Source organism: Pseudophryne corroboree, chromosome 2 (genome assembly GCF_028390025.1).
Source record: "Pseudophryne corroboree isolate aPseCor3 chromosome 2, aPseCor3.hap2, whole genome shotgun sequence".
Taxonomy (NCBI): Eukaryota; Metazoa; Chordata; class Amphibia; order Anura; family Myobatrachidae; genus Pseudophryne; species Pseudophryne corroboree.
Window position 1 is genome coordinate 835,846,869 of NC_086445.1, and position 18,902 is coordinate 835,865,770.

The window sequence follows — 18,902 nt, forward strand, 5'->3', positions numbered from 1 at the left end:
TATTTCTAACGCCAAATTAGTGCCCCCCCTCTCTGTTTTAACCCTGTTTCTGTAGTGCAGTGCAGGGGAGAGCCTGGGAGCCTTCCCTCCAGCCTTTCTGTGAGGGAAAATGGCGCTGTGTGCTGAGGAGATAGGCCCCGCCCCTTTTTCGGCGGCCTCGTCTCCCGCTCTTAACGGATTCTGGCAGGGGTTAAATATCTCCATATAGCCTCCGGAGGCTATATGTGAGGTATTTTTAGCCAAAATAGGTATTCATTTGCCTCCCAGGGCGCCCCCCTCCCAGCGCCCTGCACCCTCAGTGACTGCCGTGTGAAGTGTGCTGAGAGGAAAATGGCGCACAGCTGCAGTGCTGTGCGCTACCTTTAGAAGACTGAGGAGTCTTCTGCCGCCGATTCTGGACCTCTTCTTACTTCAGCATCTGCAAGGGGGCCGGCGGCAAGGCTCCGGTGACCATCCAGGCTGTACCTGTGATCGTCCCTCTGGAGCTGATGTCCAGTAGCCAAGAAGCCAATCCATCCTGCACGCAGGTGAGTTCACTTCTTCTCCCCTAAGTCCCTCGTTGCAGTGATCCTGTTGCCAGCAGGACTCACTGTAAAGTAAAAAACCTAAGCTAAACTTTTCTAAGCAGCTCTTTAGGAGAGCCACCTAGATTGCACCCTTCTCGGCCGGGCACAAAAATCTAACTGGCTTGGAGGAGGGTCATAGGGGGAGGAGCCAGTGCACACCACCTGATCGGAAAGCTTTACTTTTGTGCCCTGTCTCCTGCGGAGCCGCTATTCCCCATGGTCCTTTCAGGAACCCCAGCATCCACTAGGACGATAGAGAAAACGAGTTTTATGGTAAGAACTTACCTTTGTTAAAACTCTTTCTGCGAGGTACACTGAGCTCCACAACTCTGGACAATGGGGTGTAGAGTAGGATCTTGATCCGAGGCACCAACAGACTCAAAGCTTTGACTGTTCCCAGAATGCACAGCGACGCCTCCTATATCACCCCGCCTCCCAGCACAGGAGCTCAGTTTTAGTTAACCAGCCCAATGCAGTAGCAGGAAAAGAAACGACAACGGTTAGTAGCCACATATACCACACTCTCATGACAAGAGAAGTGTCAGCGGCTAATGCCATATCAACCCAAAGAAGCTAAGTGCGTCAGGGTGGGCGCCTTGTGGAGCCCAGTGTACCTCGCAGAAAGAGTTTTAACAAAGGTAAGTTCTTACCATAAAACTCGTTTTCTGCTGCGGGGTACACTGGGCTCCACAAGTCTGGACAATGGAGATGTCCTAAAGCAGTTCCTTATGGGAGGGGACGCACTGTAGCGGGCACAAGAACCCGGCGTCCAAAGGAAGCATCCTGGGAAGCGGCAGTATCGAAGGCATAGAACCTTATGAACGTGTTCCCGGAGGACCACGTAGCCACCTTGCACAATTGATCAAGGGTCGCATCATGGTGGGCCACCCAAGAAGGTCCAACAGACCGAGTAGAATGGGCCGTAATGTGAGCAGGAGCTGACAGGACAGCCTTCACATAAGCATGTGCAATCACCATTCTAATCCATCTGGCCAGGGTCTGCTTGTGAGCAGGCCAGCCACCTTTGTGAAATCCAAACAAAACAAAGAGAGAATCAGATTTTCGAATAGAAGCAGTTCTCTTCACATAGATACGGAGAGCCCGTACCACATCCAAAGACCGCTCTTTGGGGAGACAAATCAGGAGAGACAAAGGCTGGAACCACAATCTCCTGATTAAGGTGGAACGAAGAAACCACCTTAGGTAAATATCCGGGACGAGTCCTAAGAACCGCCCGGTCACGGTGAAAAATCAGATATGGGGAACTACAAGACAAGGCACCCAGATCAGACACTCTTCTAGCAGAGGCAATAGCCAGCAAGAACACCACCTTAAGGGAAAGCCACTTAAGGTCAGCTGAACCAAGAGGTTCAAATGGAGGCTCCTGTAACGCCTCCAAAACCACCGACAAGTCCCAAGGAGCCACAGGCGGGACATAGGGAGGTTGGATACGCAACACACCCTGAGTGAAAGTATGAACATCAGGTAAAGTCGCAATTTTTCTCTGAAACCACACCGACAAGGCAAAAATATGAACCTTGAGGGAGGCCAGACGCAGGCCTAAATCTAGGCCCTGCTGCAGAAAAGCCAAAAGCTTGGCTGTACTAAACTTGGAAGCGTCATAATTGTTAGATGCGCACCAAACAAAGTATGAATGCCAGACCCTATGGTAAATCCGAGCAGAAGCCGGTTTCCGGGCCCGCAACATAGTTTTAATGACCTCTTCAGAAAAACCCTTAGCCCTCAAGACGGAAGCTTCAAGAGCCACGCCGTCAAAGATAGCCGGGCTAGGTCCTGGTAGACACAAGGGACCTGAACGAGGAGGTCTGGGCGTTGTGGAAGTAGAAGTGGACGCTCTGACGATAGGCCTTGCAGGTCTGAGAACCAGTGCCGTCTGGGCCACGCCGGAGCTATGAGAAGCAGATTTCCTTTTTCTTGCTTGAACTTCTGAATTACCCTGGGCAGGAGTGACACCGGAGGGAACATGTGCGGCAGCCGAAACCTCCACGGCACCACCAGTGCATCCACGAATGCTGCTTGAGGATCCCTGGTCCTTGCTCCGAAAACCGGAACCTTGTGATTGTGTCGAGACGCCATCAGATCCACATCTGGAAGACCCCACCTTTCCACGAGGAGTTGAAACACTTCTGGATGGAGGCCCCACTCGCCGGCATGCACGTCCTGACGACTGAGAAAGTCAGCTTCCCAATTCAGGACTCCCGGAATGAATATTGCCGATATTGCCGGTAGATGGCGTTCTGCCCACTGTAGAATCCGTGAGGCTTCCTTCATTGCCAAACGGCTTTGAGTGCCGCCTTGATGATTTATGTAAGCCACTGTGGTGGCGTTGTCTGACTGTACTTGAACAGGACGGTTCTGAATTAAATGCTGGGCCAGGTTCAATGCATTGAAGACCGCCCGCAACTCCAGAATGTTGATCGAGAGGAGAGATTCCTCCTCGGTCTACCGACCCTGTAAGGAGTGCTGCTCCAGCACCGCGCCCCAATCTCTTAGACTGGCATCTGTCGTCAACAGGACCCAGTTGGATATCCAGAAGGGACGGCCCCTGCACAATTGTTGGTCCTGGAGCCACCAGAGCAGCGACAGATGGACTTCCGGAATCATTGAGATCATGCGAGACCAGATCCGGTGAGGCAAGCCGTCCCACTTGGCTAGAATCAGCTTCTGGAGGGGGCGAGAATGGAATTGAGCATACTCCACCATGTCGAATGCTGACACCATGAGGCCCAGCACCTGCATAGCCGAATGTATCGACACTTGCGGACGAGAAAGGAAGCAACGAATCCTGTCCTGAAGCTTCAGGACTTTCTCCCGAGACAAGAACAACCTCTGGTTGTGAGTGTCTAACAGCGCTCCCAGGTGCACCATGCTCTGAGCAGGGACCAGGTAGGATTTCTTCCAGTTGATGAGCCACCCGTGGGCTTTTAGAAACCGGACCGTCATATCCAGATGACACAGGAGAAGATCTGGGGAATTTGCCAGGATTAACAGGTCGTCCAGATACGGCAGTATCCTGACCCCTTGACGGTGGAGTACCACCGTCATCACCGCCATAACTTTGGTGAAGACTCGCGGAGCCGTTGTTAAACCAAAAAGGTAACGCCCGAAACTGGTAATGGATGTTGCCAATAGCAAACCTCAGGTATTGTTGATGTGACACTGCTATAGGAATATGCAGGTAAGCATCCTGTATGTCCAAGGAGACCATGTAGTCCCCAGGTTCCAAGGCCAGAACTATAGAGCGAAGGGTTTCCATACGGAACTTGGAAATCTTCACAAACCTGTTCAATGCCTTGAGGTTGAGAATGGGCCGGGAGGACCCATTCGGTTTCGGGACAAGAAACAGCAGAGACTAGTAACCCCGGCCCCTCTGTGCAAGAGACACCTGTACTACGACTCCTGTATCCAGGATGGTCTGTACCACAGAGTGTAGTGTTTTTGCCTTTGTCCGGTCCAAAGGGACGTCTGTCTGGCAAAATTGATGAGGGGGTCGGTTTTTGAATGCAATGGCGTAACCTCGAGTGACGACTTCCCGTACTCAGGCATCTGAAGTGGTCTTCAACCATTCCTGGGTATACCCTAGAAGCCGGCCTCCCACCCTGGGATCCTCCAGGGGGAGGCCCACCCAGTCATGCGGCAGGCTTATCGTCTTGGCAGCTGGCTGACGGGCAGCACAGGCTCTTTTGGGCTTCGGCTTACCAGGTTTGGAAGTGTGGGCCTGCTTATGGTACGCCTGACCTTCTGCTTTACCTGAAGGACGAAAGGGTCGAAAGGACGTACCTTTAGCCTTCGACACAGAAGGAGCGGTATTAGGTAGGCAGGCAGTTTTGGCAGTAGCCAAGTCAGCCACTATCTTATTTAAGTCCTCCCTAAACAGAATATCTCCCTTGAAAGGGAGTACCTCCAGGGTTTTTCTAGAGTCCAGATCCACAGACCAGGATCTCAGCCACAATATCCGGCGAGCCAGGACTGACATGGTAGAGGCCTTGGCTGCCAGGATACCGGCATCAGAAGCCGCCTCTTTAATATATCGAGAAGCTGTGACAATATATGACCAGCATTGTCTAGCATGGTCAGAGGAGATTTCAGCTTCTAACTCCAAGGCCCATGCTTCAATAGCCTCAGCAGCCCATGAAGCTGCAATAGTAGGCCTTTGTGCAGCACCCGTGAGGGTGTAAATCGCTTTTAGACAACTCTCCACACGTTTATCCGTAGGCTCTTTCAGAGACGCGACGGTAGTGACAGGTAGAGCTGAGGAAACCACCATCCTAGCCACATGCGAGTCCACTGGAGGAGGTGTTTCCCAATACTTAAACAGCTCTGGCGCGAGGGGATAGCGAGCCAGCATCCTCTTTTGGAGGCACAAACTTCGTACCCGGGTTTTCCCAGGGTTCCTGACGTATATCCACCTTCTGACGCTTGAACCTATCTGGTTTCTTAGGAAGCACGGATGGCTCGGGATTATCCGTAATCTGCAGAATTAACTTAATAGCCTCCAAAAGGTCAGGAACATCCACATGTGAACTACCCTCCCCATCAGCCGTATCCGAGTCAGAACCTGTGGGGTCAGTGACAGCAGTGGATTGTGACGAGACAAGCGCTCGCTTAGAGGACCTCTTGGACTTTGGTCAGACTTTTTAGTAGTCAAGGACTGGTTCAACTTCTTTAATTGAGCAGATAAATCGTCCGCCCACGGCGGGTTAGCTGCAGGGCCCACATACTGTTGTACCGGCATTGGGGGTCCCATAGGGGGTGTTAGTTTATGAACTAGCGTATGCAGAAGCGTGGAAAAAGCGGCCCACGGTGGGTCAGTATGTGCCTCCGTTGCCACAGTCCCACTGGGGGGCAAGGAGCCCCCAGAACCAGAGCCCACAGCTGCTATATTCTCCTCATATGTGCCTGTGGCTTCAGCAACACCAGCTGTGTGTTCCGCCCCAGAACCGTTACCCTCAGAAGCAGACATGATATAACTTGCAGTATGAGGTAACAGTACAATTATCAGCAGCACAATATCCCAAACCCAAACCCCTGCGCAGAGTAGTCAGCACTAGCAGAGATAAAGGAGAGATATGGTGACCAAATCAAAGAGAAAAATATGTAATACAGTATATCTTTGTGAAAATTCTATATTAGATAACACCTGACGCACCAAGCCCCCTCAGGTTATAGAATATTGGGATAGCAAGTTGAGTGAAAGACACGAGATGGACAACACTCAGCTATCAAATGCACACACAGAAGGTCACAGTTTGTACAATGCAGAGGTTATTACAGACAATAATACTGCACTGGACTAGCTTACACAGGTATATAACAGTAGATATAACAGTACACAGTAAGAACTGTTTGTATATCACAGGGTAATTGTACTATAAAACCCTGACTAAATGCACTCTTTCTTAACTATCACTGTCTAAAAAGGCAGGTAGAATACTTAAGTGTCATGTAAAGGCACAGCGCTGACAACCAGGCGGCTTTACATAGGAGGATTTGCCCAAGCAGTCCCAGGAACAGTGAACTGAGGGATAATGGCGCCGCAGACACTGACTGGGAGTGAGGAAAAGACAGATGTGCAGCTCCAGGGCGGGAACATTTGCGGGAAATGGCACCCTGGGGATGGGGGAGGGGCTTCAGGTCTAAGCCTTATCCCCCTTGCTGGCAAAACCACTGTGTACTGTGGGCGATATAAGAAGTGGTTTAGAGAGAAAACCCGACCTGCGCCCATGCCCTGGTGATCTAGTGGGATCGCCTGTACTGACTGCCACAGTGTCCACCGCCAGCGCACGCGGCCCGCCTCCCACTGACCGCGCCGGATCGCGATAAACACTGGGTCTCGTAAGCGGGACCCACTTACCACCTCCCGAAGCGCGGCCACGCGATCCTGGAGAGCCCCAGCCGTGTGTGTCTAGCATGAAGAAAACCGGAGCCTCCGCTGTAGGTACGGGCAACCAGGGCTCGGGAGTGTACAGCGCCGCTGGGGAGAGCTGGAGCTGCAGCAGTGAATGTCACAAAACATTTACCACCTCAGCTGCCCTTGAAGTCTTCACTTTTTACCTCATAAAAAGCTTTTCTCAGGGCTGTTTGGAGCAGCCCCTCTGTTAAGTGCCTGCTTACTGCAGCACTAACTGACAAACTGAGCTCCTGTGCTGGGAGGCGGGGTGATATAGGAGGCGGCGCTGTGCATTCTGGGAACAGTCAAAGCTTTGAGTCTGTTGGTGCCTCGGATCAAGATCCTACTCTACACCCCATTGTCCAGACTTGTGGAGCCCAGTGTACCCCGCAGCAGAAATCCTAATTTCTCCAGCATCCATAAGAGATATTGGGGAATCTAGTATGATGGGGACGTCCCAAAGCTTCCAGAATGGGCGGGAACGTGCGGAGACAGCTGCAGCACTGCCTGCCCAAACTGGGTATCCTCTTTGGCCAAGGTATCAAACTTATAGAACTTCCCAAAGGTGTTCTTCCCTGACTAGGTAACAGCTCAGCATAGTGGCAAGGCCGAGACTCCACGGGCAGCCGCCCAGGAAGAGCCCGCTAATCTTGTAGAGTGGGCCTTCAGAGACTTAGGAACAGGTAAGGCTGCCGACACATACTGTAGGCCTGTTGGATAGTAAGCTGAATCCAACGAGCAATGGACTGCTTTGATGCAAGGCAACCCTTCTTCTGTGCATCATAAATCACGAACAAGAAATCAGTCTTTCTGACCTGAGCTGTACACTTAACATAGATCTTCAAGGCACGCACAGCATCCAATGCTTCCGGAGGAGCAGAAGCGTCAGAACTGGACGGAACCACAATAGGCAGGAACTGCTGTCTAGTCCGGAGCTCCGCTCTGTCATAGTAAAAGACCAAGGGGGTCATTCAGAGTTGATCGCTAGCTGCTTTCGGACACTGCGCGGCGATCAGTCAAAAAATCGGCACTTCTGCACAATGCGCACGTGCATCGTACTATTACAACGAATGATGTAGTTTCACACAAGGTCTAGCAAAGCATTTCAGTCGCACTGCTGGCCGCAGAGTGATTGACATGAAGTGGGCGTTTCCGGGTGTCAACTGACCGTTTTCAGGGAGTGTTCGTAAAAACGCAGGTGTGGCTGGGCGAACGCAGGGCGTGTTCGTGACGTCAAAACAGAAACTGAATACTCTGTAGTGATCGCAAGTGCTGAGTAGGTCTGAAGCTACTCTGAAACTGCACAAAAATGTTTTGTAGCCGCTCTGCGATCCTTTCGTTCGCACTTCTGCTAAGCTAAAATACACTCCCAGTGGGAGGCGGCAAAGCATTTGCACTGCTGCTAAAAACTGCTAGCGAGCGAACAACTCAGAATGACCCCCCAAGTACGGACTTTTACACAATATGGCCCCCAATTCTGAAACACGTCGAGCAGAAGCCAGGGCCAGTAACATCACAGTCTTCCACGTGAGGTACTTGTCTTCTACCATCAGAGGTTCAAACCAGGAGAACTGTAGAAAATCCAACACTACATCGAAATCCCAGGGTGCTGCAGGTGGCACAAAAGGTGGTTGTATGTGGGAGTATCCCTTGCAAGAAGGTCTGAACTTCAGCTAACACTGCCAATTTCAACTGGAAGAAAATGGAGAGGGCTGAAATCTGGACCTTAATGGAACCCAGACGCAAGCCCTTATCCACACCAGCCTGCAAGAAACGTCCCAAGTGAAACTCAGCAGGCGGATATGTGCGTTCCTCGCACCAAGAGACATATTTTCTCCAGATATGATGATAGTGTTTTGACGTCACATGTTTCCTGGCCTGAACCATGGTAACAATAACCTTCTTGGAAAGGCCTTTATGAGCTAGGATGTTTCGCTCAACCTCCATGCCGTCAAACGAAGTCGCCGTAAGTCCGGGTAGACGAACAGTCCTTGAAGAAAATCTCTGCTTAGTGGTAGAGGCCAAGGATCTTCGACGGACATGTCCAGAAGATCCGCTTTCTACGAACGTCAAGGCCAATCCGGGGCAATCAAAATTGCCTGTACTCCCCGATTTCTGATTCGCTTGAGCACCCTTGGGAGCAACGTAATCGGAGGAAACAGGTACACCAGCCGGTAAAGCTAAGACGTCGTCAGTGTATCTACTGCCCTCGCCCGAGGGTCCCTGGTCCGTGAGCATTACCAGGTAGGTTTCATGTTGAGACGAGAACCCATCATGTCTATTTGTGGACAACCCCACCGGTTGATGATCTGCTGGAACACCAGATGGTGAAGTCCCCACTCCCCCGGGTGGAGATCGTGACGACTCAGGAAGTCCGCCTCCCAGTTGTCCACACCCGGAGTGAAGATTGCCGACATGGCTCTTGCAATTCTTTCCGCCCAGAGGAGTATATTTGACACCTCTCGCATGCAGGCTCTGCTTTTTGATCCTCCTTGTCCACCGATATACGCCACCGCCGTGGCGTTGTCCAACTGTACTTGGATTGCATGATCCCAGAGTAGGAGGAGAGGCTTGAAGCAGAGCATTGTAGATCGCCCGAAGTTCCAGAACGCTGATCGGAAGGAGGCTTTCGTGGGCTGACCACCTGCCCTGGAACTGCGCCCCTTGGGTGGCAGCTCCCCATCCCCTCAGACTCGCATCCGTCATGAGGAGGGTCCAATCCTGCATCCCGAAACCCCGGCCTTCCAGGAGATTGGAGGACTGTAGCCACCACAGGAGGGAAATCCTGGCCTGAAGTGACAGCTGAATGATCCGGTGCATCTGTAGAAGTGAGCCGGACCACTTGCTCAGACGATCCAGCTGAAACATTCTGGCATGGAACCTCCCATACTGGATCGGCTCGTATAAGGCAACCATCTTGCCTAATAATCTTATGCAAAGATGTACTGACACTCGAGTAGGTCGGCGCACCATGCTCCTGAAGTGTTTTAGCCATGTCCTCCAGGAAACACCTTCTGGGCCACAATATCCATCAACATCCCCAGGAACAGGAGCCTCTGATTTGGCTCCAGGAGGGACTTCTTGAAGTTGAGGATCCACCCATGGTCTGACAGAAGATGGATGGTGTGGTCGATATGGAGCAACAAAAGCTCCCTGGATCATGCCTTTATCAAAAGATCGTCCAAATAAGAGACCACATTAACCCCCCTGGACCCGGAGGTGAAGCATCATCTCCGCCATCACCTTCGTGAATACCCTCGGGGCTGTAGACAGGCTGAAGGGCAGTGCTTGAAATTGGGAGTGATCATCCAGCAGGGCAAACCGTTGGTACGCCTGATGAGACGGCCAAATGGGAATATGGAGATAGGCGTTCTTGATATCCAAGGAGACCATAAATTCCTGTTCTTCCAGGCCTGCAATCACTGCTCGCAGGGATTCCATTTTGAACTTTAACACCCTCTAATAATTATTCAAGGTTTTCAGATTCAGAATGGGTCTGATTGAACTGTCCGGCTTCGGCACCACAAACAGGTTTGAGTAAAACGCCTTGCTGCGTTGTGGTAGTGGTACTGGAACAATGACGTGGGACTGAACCAACCTTCGGATAGCCTGTTGTAACGTAACTTGCATATCCTCCAAAGCAGGTAAGCCTGATTTGAAAAATTGTTGAGGGGGAGTACTGTCGAATTCCAGAGTGTAGCCCTGAGAAACAAGATCTCTGACCCAGGCATCCTGGCATGAAGCCTCAAAGTGACGCCGTTGAGCTCCCACTTCGAGATCCCCTCGGGGTGGGTGGGCACAGTCGTGCTGAGGCCTTAGTGGAAGCAGAACCTGTGGACTGTTCCTGAGAACTGGTGCTTGCTGGGTTTCTGCAATTACCTCTGGTGCCTCTAGGTGTATTGGAGGCACCTCTGGCCTTAGATCAAAACCTGTGAGACCGAAAGGACTGGAGAGACGGCCCTGGATAGGAGTGTCTCGCCGGCGGGGCCCCAAAGGGGAGAAACGTGAATTTCCCAGCCATAACTTTGGAAATCCAGGTATCCAAGTCGACCCCAAAAAGCCATTCCCCAGAAAAGGGGAGGGATTCCACACTGCTTTTGGATCCTGCGTCGGCAATCCACTGACACAACCACAAGGCCCTGTGCATCGACACTGCCATGGAAGAAGTCTGAGCATTAATATTCCCCATCTCCTTGAGCAAATCACAGAGGACACGGGTAGTGTCCTGAATGTGCTTCAGGAGGGTTACCATAGTAAGAGAGAGGCCCCCTTGATTTTGAATGGCCCAAGAATGAATAGCATGGGTCATCCAGCAACACGCAATGACCGGTCTTTGTGCTATACCGGCTGCTGTGTATATAGATTTTAGTGTAGTCTCAATCTGCCTATCCTCAGGATCCTTCATGGTAAAGGAGCCCGGGGCAGGCAGCACCGCCTTTTTAGACAGGCGAGATACTGAAACATCCACCCCAGGGGGTTCCTCCAAAAATTTTCTACCTTCAGGTGCAAATGGGAAAGTGCGCAAAAACCTTTTGGACACTTGGAATTTTTTGTCTGGATGTTTCCAGGGCTGTTTGAATAAGTCATCTAACTCTGGAGAATCAGGGAAAGTGACATTAGACTTGTTCTGTACAAAGAAAAACGACTGCTGTGAAAGAGCGTCCTCATGGGGGAGCTTTAACACATCCCTTATTGCCAAAATGAGGGGTTCAATACCCTGAGCAGAATCGGGATCCCCACCAACGGAATCCAGATCATCCCCATCATCATCATCTGTATCAGATAATAGAGCAGGTAAACCACATTTCTGAGGACCTGCCTGAGAGAGGGTGGGCTGTGCATGTGCCCTAGAAGCTAAATCTGCAACAGCTTGTTGGAGTAGCTGAGTTTTCTGCACATCAGCAGAGAGTTGGGATGACACATCAGACATCATAGTCTTAAGAGGCCCTAACCAGTGGGGCTCTGAACCCTGTCCCCCAGCCCCTTCACTGATTTGTGAAGACTGACTACTGTACATTGTTCACAGGAAAGTAGATAATGGAGAGAATCTAGTGCGACATACACTACGCACCTTGTGTTTACCCATATTTTATAGTAAGCACACAACATACACAGACAGTTATTGCAAGCCTGCCCCGCTGTATGTGAGAGGAGACACAGAGTGAGAGGACCCAGCACACCCTGAGCTGCACAGCCCCAGTGAGGCTGTCAGCTTCTTAAAACACAGTAAACACTAATAAATTCAGTCCTTTATAGGAGCCAGATAGTGTACATAGGCAGCTCTACCCCTCTGCCACACCCTGTACCAGAGATCCAGCGTGGATGAGTCAGGAAGCGCTGTGTGAACTGTATATGGCTGCAGTAAGTAGAGGAAGGCGCCAAAACGCCTCAGGTCCCGCTCTGATGTAGCTCCGCCCCTCTAATGGCGCCGGAGCTACTATACATATTATACTGGCAAAAGTCTCCTTTTATGCTTAAAACATCACACAATTGTTAGTTAAGCCCAGTTGTGCCAGTGCTACACGGGGGATCTTAGCAGGACCCCCCCCCCCGAAAGGTTCCCGTGCGCCTCGCCCGTGGTCAGCAGGCACTTTGAACCGGGGGACCACCCTAGCGGGGCCCCCGGTTTGTACTCGCCACCAATGTCCCCTTCAGGCAGTGTTAGTGGTGTGCTGCGTTTAAAAGAAATTGAAGAAAACTCTGGAGCTGCAGAGATGTGCATCCTCTCCTGTTGAGATTTAAAGTGCACTGGCTCCTTTGGACCCCATCTATACCCCATCGTACTAGTTTTTCCCCTATATACCTTATGAATGCTAGAGAAATTGTGTCTCCATAGTTCATTAACAGTCCCTCGAAGTATATTTCTCAAACAAAAAGCTATGTACAGACACAACCCTTACAGTTTTATTATACGTATAGATTTACCCACCAACCACATATAGGGGTATATTCAATTGCTGTCGGGTCCTTTCCAATGAAAAGAACCTGACAGCACTCTATTCAATGCCGGGCCAAACCCGACAGGTTTGGCCCGTTCCCAACAGTGTCAATCTGACTTTAAAAGTCAGATTGATATTGTCGGAAACGAGGCTAAAACCTGTCGGGTTTGGCCCAGCTTCCGACAATACACACGGCTCAGTGGCTGAAGCCGCTGATCCGCATGTACTCCGACAGCATTCTGACAAATTGGATTTTCTGACTTGTCGGAAAAACTGAGCCCGGATTGAATAGGACGGAAACCCTTCTGACCTATTACTGTCGGAAACTGCCGTCTTTCCGACAAGAAGGCAGTTTCCGACTCCAATTGAATACACCCCATAATTTGGAAACTGTAAAATATTCTAAATAGCTAAAAATAAAAAGAAAGCAGATATGGTTAACAATCGCTGAATAATAAAATCTGCATTTGCAGATGTGGAATTAATACAGGCATAGCATACATCACCATACATTACCCTCAGCCCATTTTTGGAATAGCAGAGCTTTAGGTCACTGTTACTTTAAACTGAAATCAGGCGAGCAGTAATCAGCCCATCATAGAATCAATACTCAGTTTCCTGGGTTACAATGTATATGTGACATTGACAAACATTTAATTAGAGAGAACCTACTACAGGTTGAGTTTTCCTTACCCAAAACGCTTGGGACCAGAAGTATTTTGGATATCAGATTTTTCCGTATTTTGGAATAATTGCATACCACAAGGAGATATCATAGCGATGGGACCTAAGTCTAAGCACAGAATACATTTATATTTCATACTGTATTCACCTTATACACACAGCCTGAAGGTAATTTTAGCCAAATTTTTTTAATAACTTTGTGCATTAAACAAAGTGTGTGTACATTTATACAATTTTTTTTATGTTTCATATACAACTAATACACAGCCTGAAGGTCATTTAACACAGTATTTTTTAATAACTTTGTGTATTAAACAAAGTTTGTATACACTGAGAAATCAGAAAACAAAAAGGTTTCACTATTTAGCCCTCACTCAAAAAAATTGTATTTTGGAATATTCCGTATTTCGGAATATTTGGATATGGGATACTCAAACTGTACTTGTTATTAGCAAGGAAGAGGTTTTGAGTTACTTAGTGATTGTACAACATACGGGTTACATTCTTGGACATTTATGTTCAACATATTCATCCATGCATTACTATACGGTAAACAAAAAAACAAACAAACAAACAAACCAAAAAAAACAAAAAAACTATTTCAAAGTTTTAACATTTTAATATCAAAACGCCCTACACCTCCCACAATAAAATGCTATAGTTTTCTTTCTACTGGAAATATCTTCTTAAACTGAATATTCAGTTATTCAATTTTGACACATTTCCATTTTCAACCACAGTGAAATTAATTTCACATTAGCCATTGCCAAGGATGCTGAATTGATCTGCTATGGTGAAATGTGATTAATTCTCTGTATCACTACCCTCTTTGGAAACTGTTCTCTCAGGTTACAGGACTATGGCATATATTTAGCTCTGGCCTCCTCAAGTGGCAGGTCATGAGAATATAGTACAATAAGCAGTTTTATGTGATGGTACTTAAATGTGATATGTTGATGTGGACTGGGAGATAGTACTGAACAAAAATGAGATTATGACAAATCTGATGGAGGTAGCATGGTTAATTAGAGAAGGAATATAGCAAAACCAATGGGCATTGTGCAATATGACCAACAATGTGCCTGCAAAATAGGGACAATGCTTGGTATCTGTTTTATTCTTTTGTATGATGGCAAATGCACAAATGGCTTAATTATTAACCTTGCAATCTAATAGATATAAGGGTAGATATTCTTGTGTTGAGGAATCTCATGTGATTACACAATGTGGGTTATCCTGCAAGAAAACATCAATAAAATATGCTTGCAACACATAGCAAAGATGAACAAGGTTTTCTCTCCATAATTACAAGCAATGTGCATGGGAGAACATCACCGCTAATTGAATCTTCCCAAATGACGTGCACTTTACTCTCAATCACAGCAGTTCATGTTTTCAAGACTTCTATAAACGTGCACATGTGAACGTCTACTTAGATGGTACAGTAATTATATACATTTCCAAAGACTAAAATCCTGAAAATATGAGCTGGTGAGAAACACGGATATAAACGGACGCTTACAATTGCCTTCCACAACATATGGGGCATGTCCACACACCCATAATTCAGTAGCAAGTAAGGCCAAATTTGAACTGCAAGGAGGTATCACAACACACTTGGTACATGTATACAAAGCAATGCATACATACATGAACGGAGAGGGAGATGTGACCATTAATTAGTGGACATACTGCATAAACTGTGAAATGCGAAGGTGGTTCATTAGGTAATGTAACGAGACCTCTCACGTGTTTAATGGTCTCTATTTCATTCTAATTTTCCACCAGGCCAGAGCAGGCAGACCACTGCTTCCCCTCATGGGCATTAGACTGCGCCTCATATCAGTTATACTGTCCCAACATCAGCTGCAAGATGGCTGAAACATGATCAAACATTGAGGTGTGTAATAAGACCAGATTTCTGTGTCTAAAGGGCACACAAGCATGGGACACGTGTAGGGTGATGACGTGTTCCAGAAACAGGTTTGGTACACAACCTGTGGATGTGCTTGGCGGGCAGGCCTCTGCTCATCTTGAATGACTGTCCTGACGTTATCAAAGGCAGTGCATCAAACCCAAACCTATTTCCGTGACGTTATCACCATACACCTTGACAAGCTGGTGATGATTTTCAGCTGCTGATGTGCCCTTTAGACAGAAATTTGATCACACTACGCACCCTCAATGTTTAACCATGTTTGGGCCAGCCCGCCAGTGTGGCTGATATGTGGCGAAGTCTAATGGCCATGAGGGGAAGCAGTGCTCTACCTGCTCTGGCCTGGTGGGAAATTAGAATGAAACTGAGAACATCACACACGTGAGAGGTCGTTACCTTACTTATTGAATCACCCTCGTACAAGGTAATCTCTGTCACTGCTAATGAGCAATGGACATGAGAGAAAGATATTGATGTTTGATCACTCTCTAACACAGCTAGAGACCAGTGCATGATTATTTATTCCTGTAATTTATTATACTTTTTACATAAGCTGGTGTAATAGGAAAAGTCAGCACAAAAGTAAACCTGACAACATATGTTATCAGGTCTTCATATACATAAAATAATTAGAAATATATCAAAGATGACCTGTGCCAAAAGACCACAACTCCCCTATGACTAGGTATTCCCAAAGCATAAAATGTCTCTTACTTCTTCCTCACGGATTTTAAGCTTCCTCTTTTCCTCTACTGCCGCTCTTTTGTTATCCTCGCGCAGCCGTTGCTCCTCAAGCTTCTTCCACCGTTCCTCTATTTGTTTCTCATACTGTAACTTAGCTCTTTTCTCCTTTTCCATAATCTGTTGCTCTCTGGCAGCTGCAAGTAGAACAACAGGTAAATGAGGCATACACTGCAGTCTAAATAAAAAAGCTATGCCTTTTGTTTGTTCTGTACTATGCTTTCTACCTTGCCTTATTATGCCTTGTGTATTAGGTTTACATCTGTTGGTATATATATATATATATATATATATATATATATATATATATATATATATATCTCCTATATATTTGCCCTGTGACTGTGCCTGGCCCTCTAACGCTGGGTGGAGTCACAGTGGTGGGCGGAGTTAGCAGCTCCTGCCCTGTCCCAGCACACCACTAGCAGGACGGAGCTGCAGACACATAATCCGCCCACCAGCCAGAAGCCACCAGGGCATGGACACCCCACACTGCCAGGTAACCACAGACCCCTCCCGTGCCACCTACACCCCAATGCCACCCGCACCACACACCCCAAACCCCCCTCCAGCAACTCCCACATGCAGCCACTGACAGCCCAGACACCCCCGACCCCTGCATAACTCACCACCACACACTGCCCAGCCTAACCCACCGCACCGAACCCACCCGCCGCAGCACCTCCCACAGCCATCCGCGCCATGGACACGGTGGCCGGGCCCTGCCGCCCGCACCACGGCCGACCAGACAGCCGCAGCCCGCACCACCCCTCCCGCCCTCCACACACCCCCAACGCCAGCCGCGCCTGGGACCCACTGTCCCGCCAGACGCCGTCCGCACAACGGACGAAGAGATTGCAGTTACGGCGCAGCATCACCCGCGCCTGTAACTGCTGCCGCCGCCGCCATACACATCAGGAGGGACGGGTGGCGCAGGAGAAGGCTTCATAGCCCCCCCTGCGCCGGTACAGACACCCGCTGCCTCCTCCGCACACCGAACACAACGCTGCCTCCCACCATCCCCAGAGACCCGGACTGTACACCACAGGGCCTGGCCTGCCGGCTCCACAGGCCAGAGACGGGGGGACAGCGCGCCTGCTAATGTGGCCGCTACACCAACTTCACAGGTGAGAGTGCACAGGCAGCTCCGCCTTCTGCGTCCCCTCCCAGCCGCCCGCGTCTCTGCGTCCCCTCCCTGCCGCCCCCCGCGTCTCTGCATCCCCTCCCTGCCGCCCCGCGTCTCCTCCCTGTCGCCCCGCGTCTCTGCGTCCCCTCCCTGCCGCCCCGCGTCTCTGCGTCCCCTCCCTGCCGCCCCACGGGTCTCTGCGTCCACTCCCTGCCGCCCGCGTCTCTGCGTCCACTCCCTGCCGCCCGCGTCTCTGCGTCCACTCCCTGCCGCCCGCGTCTCTGCGTCCACTCCCTGCCGCCCGCGTCTCTGCGTCCACTCCCTGCCGCCCGCGTCTCTGCGTCCACTCCCTGCCGCCCGCGTCTCTGCGTCCACTCCCTGCCGCCCGCGTCTCTGCGTCCACTCCCTGCCGCCCGCGTCTCTGCGTCCACTCCCTGCCGCCCGCGTCTCTGCGTCCACCTCCTGCCGCCCGCGTCTCTGCGTCCACTCCCTGCCGCCCGCGTCTCTGCGTCCACTCCCTGCCGCCCCGCGTCTCTGCGTCCACTCCCTGCCGCCCCGCATCTCTGCGTCCACTCCCTGCCGCCCCGCGTCTCTGCGTCCACTCCCTGCCGCCCCGCTTCCCCTCCCTGCCATCCCACGTCTCTCTATCCCCTCCCTGCCACCCGCGTCTCTGCCTCCCCTCCCTGGTACCCTGCGTCTCTGCCTCCCCTCCCTGCCGCCCGCGTCTCTGCGTCCCCTCCCTGCCGCCCGCGTCCCTGTGTCCCCTCCCTGCGTCTCTGCCTCCCCTCCCTGCCGCCCCGCCTCTCTGCGTCCCCTCCCTGCCGCCCCGCTTCTCTGCGTCCCTTCCCTGTCGCCCCGCGTATCTGCTGCCCCGCCTCTGCGTCCCCTCCCTGCCGCCCCACATCTCTGCGTCCCCTCCCCGGTACCCTGCGTCCCCTCCCTGCCGCCCCACATCTCTGCGTCCCCTCCCTGGTACCCTGCGTCTCTGCGTCCCCTCCCTCCCCGCGTCTCTGCGTCCTCTCCCTGCCGCCCGTGTCTCTGCATCCCCTCCCTGCCGCCCCGCGTGTCTGCCTCCCCTCCCTGCCTCTCTGCGTCCCCTCCCTGCCGCCCAGCCTCTCTGTGTCCCCCTCCCTGCCACCCTGCCTCTGTGTCCCCGCCCTGCGTCTGTGTCCCCTCCCTGCATCTCTGTGGCCCCGCCCCGCGTCTTTGTGTCCCCTCCCCGACGCCCCGCGTCTCTGCAAGGGTTAAAGGGGCGCAGCCCCTTCCGACGGTGTGAAGAGCGCCCGTAGGGCGCGATGAAGCACCTAGTGTATATATAAATAAAACTGTCTATCTAGCAAATGCATTTTCTTTTCCTTAGAGCTCGAGAAAAATAATAATTCTTGCTTAGGCAAAATAAACAAACAGCTACCTTTAAAGTGGTTGGCAGTCCATCTGTAGACCCTCTGAGAAACAAGTCAAGTAATCAGTGGAATGCAAAACAGGAAGCACCGAAACTGCAAGCTGCGGAATGCAAGTTCATCAGCGGTTGCTGCCTCTCCACAGTGGTGTGGCCGCATGCTGGCATAGCGGTACAAGAGTAGATGTCCCTCTGCCTTGAACCCCAGCTATTGAAGCACTGAGGTGCACAATGGACTGGTATTGAGGCTGGCTCATTATTAGGACACATGGCATCAACATCGCACCAACGGTGAGAATAACACCCAATGCTAAATTCTTTCCACTACAGACAAGGGTGACGTGTAAGCATAAAACAATGTTTGCAACTGGAGAAATTTCTTGTTGTGCAATATATCTCCACTTTGAACTGTCAGTGAACGTTCTTCCTTTTTTAACCAGTGCATGCACTAATTGTCTTTTTGCCACTAACCAGCTGAACTGCTAGCTTTTTATTTTTGCTTCTATTTAACACTCTATTGACTGAGTATGTAGAAGAACTCCACAGCTATATTCTCTTGGATCTAAGAATTATCAACTAATGTCTACCTGCTGTTTTACT

The 18,902-nt window shown here is 50.4% G+C and overlaps 1 protein-coding gene across 7 annotated transcripts in view; it reads right to left on the reverse strand.

Moving 5' to 3' along the window:
• The window catches only part of MAP7D2 (MAP7 domain containing 2), a 295,213-nt gene that overhangs the window by 124,573 nt on the left and 151,738 nt on the right, over nucleotides 1-18,902 (reverse strand). For all 7 annotated transcript variants that reach the window (XM_063955748.1, XM_063955751.1, XM_063955754.1 and 4 more), the window contains one exon: nucleotides 15,751-15,914. In XM_063955748.1, coding sequence (XP_063811818.1) covers nucleotides 15,751-15,914 — 164 coding nt within the window. The remainder of the gene's footprint in view (nucleotides 1-15,750; nucleotides 15,915-18,902) is intronic.